At 39.7% G+C, this 12,644-nt stretch overlaps 1 protein-coding gene across 3 annotated transcripts in view; it reads right to left on the reverse strand.

Annotated features, from left to right (window-relative positions):
• Window positions 1-2,400: 2,400 nt before the first annotated feature.
• Window positions 2,401-12,644, reverse strand: part of RESF1 (retroelement silencing factor 1) — a 30,403-nt gene continuing 20,159 nt past the window's right edge. The window contains exons 1-4 of one of the 3 annotated variants that reach the window (XM_065681752.1): window positions 10,949-10,982; window positions 5,713-10,860; window positions 4,841-4,915; window positions 2,401-3,633 (exon numbers count right to left, since the gene is read on the reverse strand). In XM_065681752.1, the coding sequence (XP_065537824.1) occupies window positions 3,491-3,633; window positions 4,841-4,915; window positions 5,713-10,860; window positions 10,949-10,967 (5,385 nt within the window). In that variant the 5' untranslated portion in view covers window positions 10,968-10,982 and the 3' untranslated portion in view covers window positions 2,401-3,490. Of the gene's footprint in view, window positions 3,634-4,840; window positions 4,916-5,712; window positions 10,861-10,948; window positions 10,983-12,644 lie in introns of those variants that run through there. The other 2 variants (XM_065681769.1, XM_065681760.1) reach the window with 2 other exon arrangements.

Below are 12,644 nucleotides of genomic sequence, written 5' to 3' on the forward strand. Positions count from 1 at the left end.
TCCTCAGAAACAACATTAACTGTAACATGGCATTATAATCCAATATTCCACTAAGTGGCCACTTTACCCCATCTTCTAATTTATAGAGAAGCCACCACTGATTGCAGTATTTAACTAGAGTTCTTTTATTCTCCATCCCTCCGGGCCCTGCAATTTCTTTCCAATGTGCCAAAATACATCCCAAGGGGCTCTTTTGCAAAATTTCTTTACTTTGACTTGCTCCCATGTCTACTTTCTATCTTGTAGTTGTCTCCCCTCGAGTTCTCTCCAATATTTCTTGCAAACCCTTTCCCAATTTTCTTTCCTTACTTCCCGATAGATTCCCGGGACTCTATGGCTCCATCCTCAGATCAATCCACTAATTTTGGTCCTATGAAATGATCGGTCGTGTATCTTTGATTATTTTCCTTTTTATATTTTCTAACGCACTCAGAACAGTATCTAGCCCACTCTGAGTGGCTATAGAAGTAAGCTTTACAGTAGGGACACTACCACAGTATCCACGCAAAATGCCACCTATAATATATATAGTCACAATTCTACAGGGCACACATGGAATCCCTTCCTAGTATCCAAGGACCTGTTCTGTGTGCCGCACCAAGAATTCAGGTTTCACTATTTGGCGTAGAGCTAACCACTGTAGGAGGGGTAGCCATACCCTCCCCAATTCCTAAACTTCCTTGATTACAAGCAGACAAGATGTACAAGACAAGAAACATAAACGCTTCATCCATCTCCTGCCGCTCTCCTCACGGAGAACACAGAACCACGGATCAGGACTCTGCACTCGCTTCGTAGCTATGCCACATCTCAGCCACACAAAATTCTCACACACAGGATCCCACAGACACACTCACACAATGGTTCCGCTTACCCTTCTCCTGCTTCCACTGCGGTCATTAGCAGCTCCATCCCGAGTCCCAAAACCTGGGACGCAGCGGAGACCTGGTGGGTTTGCCTACCCTTCACCTGCTTCCACTGTGGTCATCAGCAGGTCCGTCCTGGCTCCCAAAACCTGGGATATGGTGAAAACCCGGACTCGCCTGATCCACCCTCAGGATCCCTAGCGGCTGCTCTATCGGTCAGCGAGTCCTCTGCTTGCAAGCCCTCCCTCCCATGGGGAACTATGCTGTGCGCCAGACATCTCTGCACGTCTTACCAGCAGCCCCGGGTCAAGCGTACAACTTATAGACCCCCAAGATTACAAACCTAAATTCCAAGCATACCGTTTTCCGCAGTCAGCATGGGTTGTTGTCTGCCACCGCACTGAACAGACGAGAAGCGGAGCTCCTCCAGGCAAGTGGCCTGGGGTGCCTAGGATATCCACCCCCAGCCGACCCTGCAGTTAACAGAGATCTCCTGGCTGGCTCGCCAAATTGACATGCAGATAGACTCCACAACTCGTTAAAGTTGTAAAGCAGGTATGCTTTTATTCAGCGCTGAGGTGCACGGGGATGGCTCCTCCATAGCATGCGCATCTCAGCGTTGCTTCTCTCTACATTTATTCTCTAAAGTTATACCTATTCATACGGTTACATGATATGCCTATACATATTCATGTCCTATCCCCGCTTCGTATTATAATGAGCTAGAAGGTCCTTCGCGCCTGCGCAGTGCCCCCCTGGTCACGGGGGAGGGGCTCAAGATGAAGTAAATGAGTCTTCCTCTTGTGAGTAGGCGTTTTTAAGATGAAGTAAATGAGTCTTCCTCGAGCCTGAACTTTTTACCTCTAGCTGTTACGCATGCTCTCTAGGAATCTGGTCAAAGTCCAAACCACAAAGCTGGTTTTAACCATAAGTCTGGTCAAAGTTCAAACCGCAAAGCTGGTTTTAATCGGTAAGCATGATAGGTGTTTGCTGAGCAAGCAGTACTTCTGTTAAGCAAGCAGAATTCTTTTAACCCCCTTGTAGAACACCCTTGTACAACCCCCCTGTACAACCCCCTGTATATTAACTAAACCTCTGGATCATATGTATATTAAAAAATCAGGACTGCTGTGCCAGACAGGAAGGGAGTAAAAACATCACAAATAGTTCCCTATTTTGAAAGGAGATGTGTGATGGGAGGACTTCTTTTTCCCAAAAAAGCCAATTTATAATTCAGCATACCGGCAGAGCAAGGGAATTATAATGTTATGTTCCACCGGGTAATAAAAAAGAAGATGCTGAAGAAAACCAACATTCCTGATGAGTTCTCCAAAGTATAAGTACATGCTGTTAGGACTGTTAGAAGAACATTAGAAAAAGCTCAGAGTAAAGTCCAGTTCTCACTTGCAACTATGAAACCTTTTAAGAAGAAAGCTGCTTTTCATCTACAGGAATATCTTCAATGCCAGTTAAACTAACTGCAATAAATACAGCTTCATACATTTAAACTAAAAAAGAGACAAGGCACAGCCCATAGCCTTCAGAAGTTTATTTCAAGTATAAAAATTATTCAACTAAGTATCTACAGAGTTTTTACTTCCAGTATAAAGGTTTTAACAGATAGAATCAAGTAGCAAATATCTGAAAAAATATTATTCAACTAAAAATTCCGAACAATAGTGACAAGGCACTTAACAAAAGATACCCAGCAACAAATATAACTCTTATGTCACAGTTAACATGTAGTCAAACGTTATCTGTAGACAAACGTTATCTGTAGTCAAACACTATCTAACACTTTTTAAGCAAAGAAATTAATTACAGTCTGGTTAAACTGAGAAACACAGTCCAGACAAGAGTGAATTCAAACTCCCTGCACTTTAACAGTACACTTTTCTTTCAAGTGTAAAGAAAGCAGAGAGAGAGAAAAACAAGAGAAGTCAACTATGAATTTACAGCATGTGTTCAGATGAAGAACTCAGAGTTCACTTCATACAAGTTCCACAAAAAGAAGTATAAGGAAACTGGGTAGCAGCATATATGCGTCACTGTATCCCCAATATGTATATTTGATATGAGGGATTTATATTTGTTTAATAGTTCAAACTATTAAGCCCAGTTAAAGAAAAGTCTACAAAACCAGAAAGCCTTGTTAAAGCACAACAATCAGATTTGTAGGAAATAAAGGTGTAATGCTTGGGAATCCACTGGAATCCCTTTCCTGTAGGAATATTTTCCCACTACCAGCAAAGGATCAGACCACAAACAGAAGGTTTCCAGAATCAGAAGCAAAACCAGACTATGGCAATGTAAATGCATTTGAGGTTTTTTTGGTCAAGAGTCAACTAACTTTTGTATCTTATTAAAAAAAAAAATAAAATCAAATATGCCAAGAAGAAACAAGACATCTAATGATGGCATTTTCAGCACCAAATCATATTTGTGCAATAAATACAGAAAAAGATCTCATTCATTCACAAATATGAGGCAAATAAGGGGAGAACTTCCAACACCTTTTATTTTTTCCCCACAACTATTCAGAAATATAAAGTAAACAGAAAAAAGAATTTTAGTCTTGCCTTTTTTATTCTCTAGTGATAGACTATGATGTTACATGAGTACTATCAAGACTTCTGCATCTTTTTTTCCAGATACATCTTCTTGTAGGTCTGAAACATCTCTTTTGAGTCTTTGATTGGGCTGCGGAGAGCCTCGCCATCTCCAACCAGGATCTGCATAGCTGTATCAAGCGGAATACTGCCCTCAGCTGAAAGACAAGATAGAAAAGCAAGTTAAAGCAAAAATCCAAGAGTCTCAAATGACTGCTCCTCTTGCTTGTGGTACTTAGGGTCACTGACTGTCAAAAAGGATGCTACAAACTTCCTTCCTAAAGCACCATTCACCTCAGATTTAAATCAATTTCTAATGTATCTTTAAGCACCAAATCATCATTTGAGTGTCTTCATAAAAGACATTTCTAAAGAACATTAAGAAAGGTGTGAATGAAAATGTGCATTTGTTAAAGTAAGAGAAGAAACAACAGGAAAGAATAAAAGAATGGCAGACACCAATAGCCAAGGACACACACAACAGCAATAAAAGACATAAAGGCTGCAAAATGCATCAAGATCACAAGAAAGATAACCAGTCAGCAGAGGACTTGCACGCTGTTAAGAAGACGATGGTAACAAGTTTACAGCATGCTGAGTGCACCATTTCACTTTCTGTTACACCATGAGGAAAACAAGACTAAAGATGCAAAGGTACCTAAACCAAAAAACAAAACAAAAACAAAAACCAAGAGAACAAAGACAGCACGGAGCAACCTCAGCCACAACTTTGAAAGGATGGAACAACCAAGATCCAAAGATGAAAAATGCCATTGTTGTAACTATTGACTCCTAAAGGGTACAAAAGACAACCCAAAAAACTAACTGGCCAATCAAGAGAAACAAAGAAGTTAAATGGCACCACTTTTCCTCTGTGTAGTCATCTGGGACACACAGGTCCTGGCACTTGTGAGCACAGATGCATGTGCAGAGAGTCAACTTACAGTGAAAGCCAAATAAGGTTACAAAAAATCACTTTCTGTTTTTAGAGTGTCACACTAGATTTTGTTATGTCACTTCCTACATCTTAATGGGGGAAAAAGCTACCTTGGTCTTTACCTACAGTTTAAAACTGTACTTGAACGCTGTCATCAGTGCTACCCCAAATTCAACTGCGCACGCAGGAAAATTCCATCTCCAATAACATAATTCTCATGGCAATAGAAATCTCCAAAAATCTTAAACTATGTCTATTCTACAGTAGCCATTTCCGCAGCAGAGATAGTAAAGAACAGCTAGTAAAGAATAGTAAAATAAAGCTAAAATTCTTTAATAAGAATTGCTACTGTAAAGAAACATTTAAAACCAAGCAATGAGAATTTATTTAACTCATATTTCAAAATAGATAATCAGAAGTCATTTCACCTGTACAGATCTCTTCCAGCTTTATTTGCTTCACTGGATCACATTTTAACCAATCTTCTCTTTTACTCTTGACACCTTAAGAGAAAATTTAAAACATATTTTTCAGGTTCCTACATTTTTCAGGTTCCTGTATCATAAGTTTTGGTTTGTATTCAGCATCAAGTTTTAATGCATATACTAGCGAATGCAAAAGGCAGTTTCCTTTGGAAGTGAGAATGACTGCAAAGGCTGGCATATAGAACTCGAGATTTGGTTTTACTTAAAAACAAATAGAGCATTTGACACAAGCATGCTTCACAATGCACCATGTGAAATGTTGAAAGATTTGGGCTAGGGAAGGACGAGAGAAAGGCAGCTTACAGCAAAGATGGCAAAGGTTACGGAGACCGTGTACAGGGTATTTCTGGCCCAAGCCCTCTCTTCCTCAGTGCTGCAGAAGATCTCTCCCTCTGCTGCCTACCTAGCCAGATTTATACACAACCAGCTGAATGCCGAGTACAGACCTGTTCACCTTTCATAACCATGCTTGAGGGAATGTGCTTTCTACAAGCAAGCCAACCCACCTTCTACAAGTAGGTCAGAAAGCCTCCCTGCAGTTACTTGAAACTGCTGCACTCTGAACAACCCTAACTTTATTCTGCAAAACTTTAGGAAAAGAATAAAACATTGAATTGAAAGAAAAATCTCATGGTCTTTTTCTGTTTAACACACAGCTACAGTCTGTCAAAAAATCTAGCTATTTCAACTTTCAGCTTCTAGAGCCCCAAGTTTTCACTGTCTGTAGTTTTGTGTAACATGAATTTTAACAGAAGCAATACTTTTTACTTGCAAATTCATTTACTTACAAATCAATAAACAAGATAGCATCATACCTGCCACAATGGCTTTCTCTCTTTCCAGGGAATTCTTTGCAGCTAATCTTTCTTCATCAGTGGCTGGGTTTCTGAACAGTATCTCTGGATACAGCTTAAATCCTAGTACACCCAGGTTGCCTGATTTCTCAGCTTCTGAGACAGAAGCATCTCTTTTCGCACCACTGTTCTGGGACACTTTGTGCTTTAGATGCCAGGTGGGTCTGACAGGCGATGTCTCTAATTTTGTCAGATATATGCGTTCCTGTGTTGTACGCCTAAATGCAACTCTGTTCAGGTAGTGTTTTTTTGGTTCCTTTGGAAGATGTATTTTTAATCTGTTATTTCTTCTATTCAAGTATAGCATGCTTTTATCAGGAAACACTTTCTCACAGCACTTGTCTTTGTTTTGACCATCAAGATGTCTCTCTTTGGTAGAAAAGTAGGTTTTAGAGATGGTAGAAGATCGAGCCCTTTTCCTCTGTCGTTTAAGCACAGAACAATCTGCTAATGAGCTCTTAGGTTTCCAGCCATTTTCTCCATTCAATTTTTTAGCTTTGTCAGTATTTATCATGTGATTATATGAAACCTGCTCAGATTTCTTTGCTTCAGATTGCTTCAGTCTTTCTTCTTCCACCTTTGTTTTTTTAGGTTTTCTGTTCCCAATCACATTTTGCTTCCTCTTCCGTTTGTATGACTGCTCCTGTGAAGGAAGAACTTTCATAGATTCATGTTGAGAATATTTGGCCTTTTTTGTGTCTACAGTGCCAAAATTTGGGAGCTTTATAGCATCAGCATGACAACTATTCCGCTTTTTATGTTTTACGCCTGCTGATAATTTGGCTTTTTCCTTGATGTTAACTCCTACATCTTGCCCAAGTATCTGCTTTTGTTTCCCACAGTTCTGTTCTTCAGCTGCGTTCCCATCAGAGGTTTTAATTTTTTGTCCTTGATTGATTTCAGCATGCGTAATTTCAACAGCTTCTGACTTTATAAATTTGTGAACGTCTGCACTGGATTTCATGGCTAAATGCGTTTTGGTTGTATCTTTTGAAAGGGACTCCATTTTGACAAGTCTCTTTCCAGGTAACTTTGTTGTGTTATCACCATCCATACAATCAGCTGTTTTCTCCGACAATTCTTCTGAAGTTGTCTTATGTTCTTCTTTATCAGAATTCAATTCATTGCCTAACAATGGGGTTTCTCTGTCTATCTGCAGCTCTTCCTTCCAGCTGCTGCTTTTAAATTTATCAGCTTCCTGGTTTTCAGAGGAAGTAGGCGGTCCAATTTTTTCCTGTTGTGTTGTAAGTGGTTTGCATTCATCATCCACCTTTAGCCTAACATTTTCGTTCATTACAGAGGTGGATGTGCAAATATCTTCATTTTTGCTAATACTGTTCGGGATTTTTTCAGAAAATGGCAGGTTTCCTTCTGCAGAGATGTCTTTTATTATAGCATCAGATTTGCTGTCATTTTCTTGTCCCTCTACAGAGCTAGTATGTACAGCTTTTGAAAGTTGATCATTTTTCTCTGAAACACACATTTCAAGTTTACAAGGGTGCTGTGGCATTTTAGGTGCTTCACACAGCAAACTCTTCCTTATAGAACAGCCTTTTTTCTTTCCCCTGGGCTTGGAAATTTTTCGTGTTTTGTTTTTCTTCTCACATAGACTCTGATCAGGCTGAATACTGCCTTCAGGGCTCTTCTTCTCAGCTGAAGCTTTTTCTGACTGTTGACTCACCACTCCCTTGCCATCACTAGAGGAATTCAGGTCGTGTTCAGGAAATAGCTCTTGGTTTTGATTAGAGTGCAACACTAAAATTTTCATCACAACTACTGAGTCCTTCAAATGAGAACTCTTGTCACAAATTTCATTCTCTTTTTGCGGTTGATTCTTTATCTGCTCAGCCACAGAATCATTTTTTACTGGTTCTTTCATCAGCACACTACCACCTTCAATGCCATATGGAAACTCTTTCACTAGTTCAGACAGCTGATTGTTTAGATATTTAATAGGCTGTGGTCCAAAAAGGTTCATCTCTTCTACTGGACTATTTTTACTGGATACGTAATTTTCTTTAGTGTTGTCTCTTGGAACACTGATTGCATTCATTTCAGCAGCTACATTGATTGAAAAATCCAATGAATTTTTAGCTAACTCCTGGTTTATACTAGCAAGAATTTCCAAGTCATTTTCAGGATGCTTTAAAGATGCATTGAATGACTTACCTTTTTTTGAGGTAAAAATTGTTTTAAGAGGACTGCCACTGCTTTCTTTCTCCAAATGACTAGTTGTGATACCATCCAACGTCTTAACTGCTTTAGTCATGCAGCTTGATGAATCTTGCAACATCTTTTGTGGCAAGGTCTCTCCCTGGACAGCATTACTGCTTAGCTCATTCCTACACAAGTCAAGCTGTTGTTCCTTTTGCCTTGGATCAGATGTATTTTGTTCTGATGAGGTACCACTTAATGCTTGTGTCTCAGGGACTGACCTGAAAATACTTGCTATTTGTGGATTATAAAACGTATCACCTTCAACAAGAGTACATACACTAGAAATACAAAACATCTGTTCTTCCAACACAACTATGGATTTATTTCCTGTCTTTAACACAGCTTGCTTGTCTTTACGGTCTCTTACATCTACTTGAAAGATTTTACTAGAAAAATTTAAGCCATTTTTGTCCTGTTCTTGAAAGCTGTATGTGGTTCCTGAGTCAATCACTGGACAGGTTTTACCTGCAGATGTTGGGCATTTGTCTGCCTGATCACTCTGTGCTCTCTGCTCAGAAAGTACTAAAGGTGAGACAACTGCAACCTGGGGTTCAAAACCTTTTATCAAATTGCTACTTAGTGTATCAGGTTTTTGTCCTATAGAAGCTGTTGTTATAGGCAAAGTTGCTTCATCTGTGCTAACCAGAACATTATTCTGTTCTCTATTTTTTGTGTTTTGGCTGCAAGGTGAAATCTGATTTGCTGTGGGGCTTTCATTTGACTGGCTATTTTGCACCCTTGCAGATTCCGAAAGATGCTTTCTCAATGAGCCCAGGCGTGTAGTCAGCTCTTCCACAGAGTAACTATCATTGCTCTGTTTAAAAGATGCATTTCCAGTAACTGGTGTTTTTTTCTGGTCTACATCACTCTGCAATTTAGCTTCACCAGATTTGGTTGTTTCTGATACAGGAATCACTTCTGTATTACTCATGTGAACCTTGAACACCTGCTTATCTTGCAAACTTTCTACCTTCACAGTAGTGTCTTTTTGTAAGCTTCCGTCTGAGACAGATGAATCTACCTGTGTTTTTTCACTACACAGGGGACTAGTCAGTATTTTATCAAAAGCAGCACCAACTGCCTCCTCTGTCAATACATCTGTGCTGCGCAGTAAAACCTGAAGAAGTGATGAGTTCCTGGAACTAGCTGGCACTTTCTTTGGTGCAGTTCTGACAGATTTATCCACCTGACTGGAACACGGAGCGTTGTTCAAAGATGTCACAGGTTTTTGAGAAGAGGCCAAGGCATATGTGTCCCTTTGTTTTGAGATGGGAGTGCTCTCAGAATTATATAACTGAGCTGAGAGTTTGCTCTGAGAAGGAATAGAAGTGGAGCTTGATGAAAGGCTTCCCTGCTCTACCTGAGGGTTACTTTGAGTCACCTGTAATCCTCTGTTGTCGGCACTGGCTGCATTTTTGTCGTTTCTTTCTTCAAGTGAAGAGTTAAGTATTGGACACTCTGTCCTCACTGTTTCAGGTGGGGAAGGTGGTACATTTTGGTTGGGCATCCATGGAAGAAAATTATTAAGACTAGCATAATAACTTGGAGGAGGAAACGGGGGAACACTTTTGTCATGTTCTGAACCTTCTAAGAGTTTTCTTTTATACTGATGTATCTTTTCAAGCAGGACATATTTTTTTTTTATAGTGAGAAGTTTTTGAGCTTCCTTATCTAGTCTGTCCTTTGCAGTTGTTCTTCCTTGTGCTGCTGCTGCTGAAAAAAACTGAGAATTAACAGGCCCATTCATTATACTACTAGTCTGGCCTTCTTGAACTGAAGCAGGATCACTCAGTGGCTTTGAAGCAGCCATTGAATAAAAAGTTTCCATTTCTTGCACAACATTACACAGTTCTTTGGAAACGCCACGGGATGGCACAGACATTTCATTAAAAGGCTGACTTGCTGTCATGTTTCCACTTGAATTACACACATTCCTAACTGACTGACTGACATCTCCAGATTGCTGTTTCTGACAATGTTGCTGACCACTATTAAATCCAGAAGCATTTTTTGGATCTGATGGGTGCTGCAGTTGGCTACGGCTGTATCCATTAGGCACATTTTGAGATGCCTGTGGTACACCCATTGAAGATTGTGCTGCAGCACTTGAATCACAATTGGCAGGCAACAAAGATGGTGCAGAACATCCACTAGGAGCTTCTGAACCCATCTGACTTGGTTGACAGTGTAGCAGCTGCACATTTGGTTCAGTATTCTGATTCAGGGAGTTTAAAACTTTAAACTGAGTGTTGGGATGATATATTTTGTTTTGGACATGTTGCCCAGATGCACCAAGAGACATAGAATTATTCCGGGAATTAATGTGACTTTGATATAACGCTGGAGTTCTCATAGAATTATGTTGTTGTATTTGTGGCTGCACAGCATAGCTGCTTGTGGCGGCATACTGAAATTCCCAGTGTACGTTCCTCACATTATTTCCAACATTGCTTCCAGAAGACATGGGAGGTAAATCACTGTGAGAATAAAAGTAGGCATCAGACTTCGGCAAAGAAGTCTGAGTCATCTCTGCCCACATACGTGATGTTGGATTGGGAGGTTTCTGAGTTACTGGTACGCAGCACAATGGACGTCGATCAACTGAGACAGATGCTCCTGGTAAGACCTGATCTGAAGTTTTGTATCCTTCACCATTTAAAAGAAGGAAGGCAGCATTGCTAGTTGGCTGATAAACTACTTGGTTATTTCCAGCATAAGTGCACACATTGTTAGAGGAATAGGCATTTGTCTGAGGAAAAGCATGTGTATTAGAAAGCAACTGATTGTAACATGTTTCTTCACTTCGCAGGTGGTTCTTTGCATCAGCATTCTGGAGCGGCCTTATATTCCAGTCCATCTTTTCTTGATTTCTTCCAGCCAAAAACCGAAATGCTAACAAAAATTAAAAAAAAAAAATATATATAGAAAGAGTAATAAATAATCAAGCCTTAACCTTTCAATCAAAACTTATTTCACTTACCAAGTGATTTAGAATGCATTACGAACAGAAGTGTTGAACTTAAATTGTTAGAAGAGCAACTCCACTGGCACATGCTTAAGGGCTAAGCATAAGAATCACCTACAGAATATAATACATGTCAGTTTTCAGACAAGAAAACCAACTTCAATTGTACCTTCAAATAGAATCATAGAATGGTTTGGGTTGGAAAGGACCTTAAGATCATGCAGTTCCAACCCCCTGCCATGGGCACGGATGCCTCGGACTAGAACATGTCACTCAAGGCTCTGTCCAACCTGGCCTTGAACACTGCCAGGGATGAAGCATTTACCACTTCTTTGGGCAACCTGTTATGGTGCCTCACCACCCTCACAGTGAAGAGCTTCTTCCTTACAACTAACCTGAACTTTCCCCATTACCCCTTGTCCTATCGCTACAGTCCCTGACAAAGAGTCCCTTTCTGGCTTCCAGTCCAACAAAAGGAGAAAATTAATCTGGGTACAGTAAAGATCTCCCATAATGTGGCCCACTTTTTATTTCACACGCCATTTGTTCTTCCCTGACACTGTGGGCAGTTACTAATTTTTGAGAAACACAACTCTGACTTTAGTTAACAGCACAGGTAGCTTCAAGCAAACCACCCCTGATTCTGTTTGGTAACATTAACTTATTCAGTCATCAAAAAAATGTATGAAGCACAGAGATGCCATCAACACCTCTGTTACTGCACTAAGTATACCTCCAGAAGGTGACAAAGTCACAAACCTCTAACTATTCATGTGTTATATTCCAGAATTCATATTGATTACCAACAAGCCCAACAGCTTGTTGAGCGTGTTATTTCTGAATGACCTGTGGAAAGTTACTAGAGACAATGTCTTCAAATTCAAGCACTATTTCAGTCTTCAAAAATGGAAAAGCACAAAAAAGCCATGACAAAACTACGAGCATGAATGCTATTTGCATCTTGGCAAGTTCCTCTCAGTATGGTCAAACCCACTAAGGACAGAATAAAAACCTCACTTTGTGTAGGTGTTAGACCCAAAGCTCCTAATTGTCTTTTAGGGCTCTTTTAAGACTCCTATTTCAAACTTAGAAGTATCACTCAGATCCAGCCTATAAGACCTACAAAGTTATAATTTTCAAGGTGTTATCAAAATTCAACAATAGTTCAATCTTCCCTCACTCTCTGCTATCTCTGCTCTCAAAGGACACCAACAACAAAAGAAAACAGGAAAGCAAAATCGCAGATGAAATTCATAAAAAACATCAACAACAGTACTAAGGCAATACTTAAAACAGTGATGCAGACAGGAATCTGACGAGAAAAGAGGTTTTTGCATCCAAGCTAAAGATTTCAGACTGCTAATGTTACACTGGGTATTTCCTGAAAAATAATCAGGGGATAAAATAATCATGTTCCTGAATTAGGCAACTGCTGAAGAAATTTAAAACATTTATATGTTCCAGAAAAATGACTGAGGTATTTTAACAAGATTAAGATGCCAACTAGTAGTAACTGTAAAGTCTTTGCTAAATACAGGAGAAATTACATACAACACACAACTTAGCCAAGAACAAAACCTGATTCTTCTCACTGCCAAAGACTGTAACAATGAGTACAACCTTAGCCCATCACCATTACTAGCTGGACTAAGAAAACTAATTTTGCATCTGTGATCACAACCTTAAAATTTTTCATAGCTTTAATACAACA

This window comes from Lathamus discolor, chromosome 1, assembly GCF_037157495.1.
Source record: "Lathamus discolor isolate bLatDis1 chromosome 1, bLatDis1.hap1, whole genome shotgun sequence".
Taxonomy (NCBI): domain Eukaryota; kingdom Metazoa; phylum Chordata; class Aves; order Psittaciformes; family Psittacidae; genus Lathamus; species Lathamus discolor.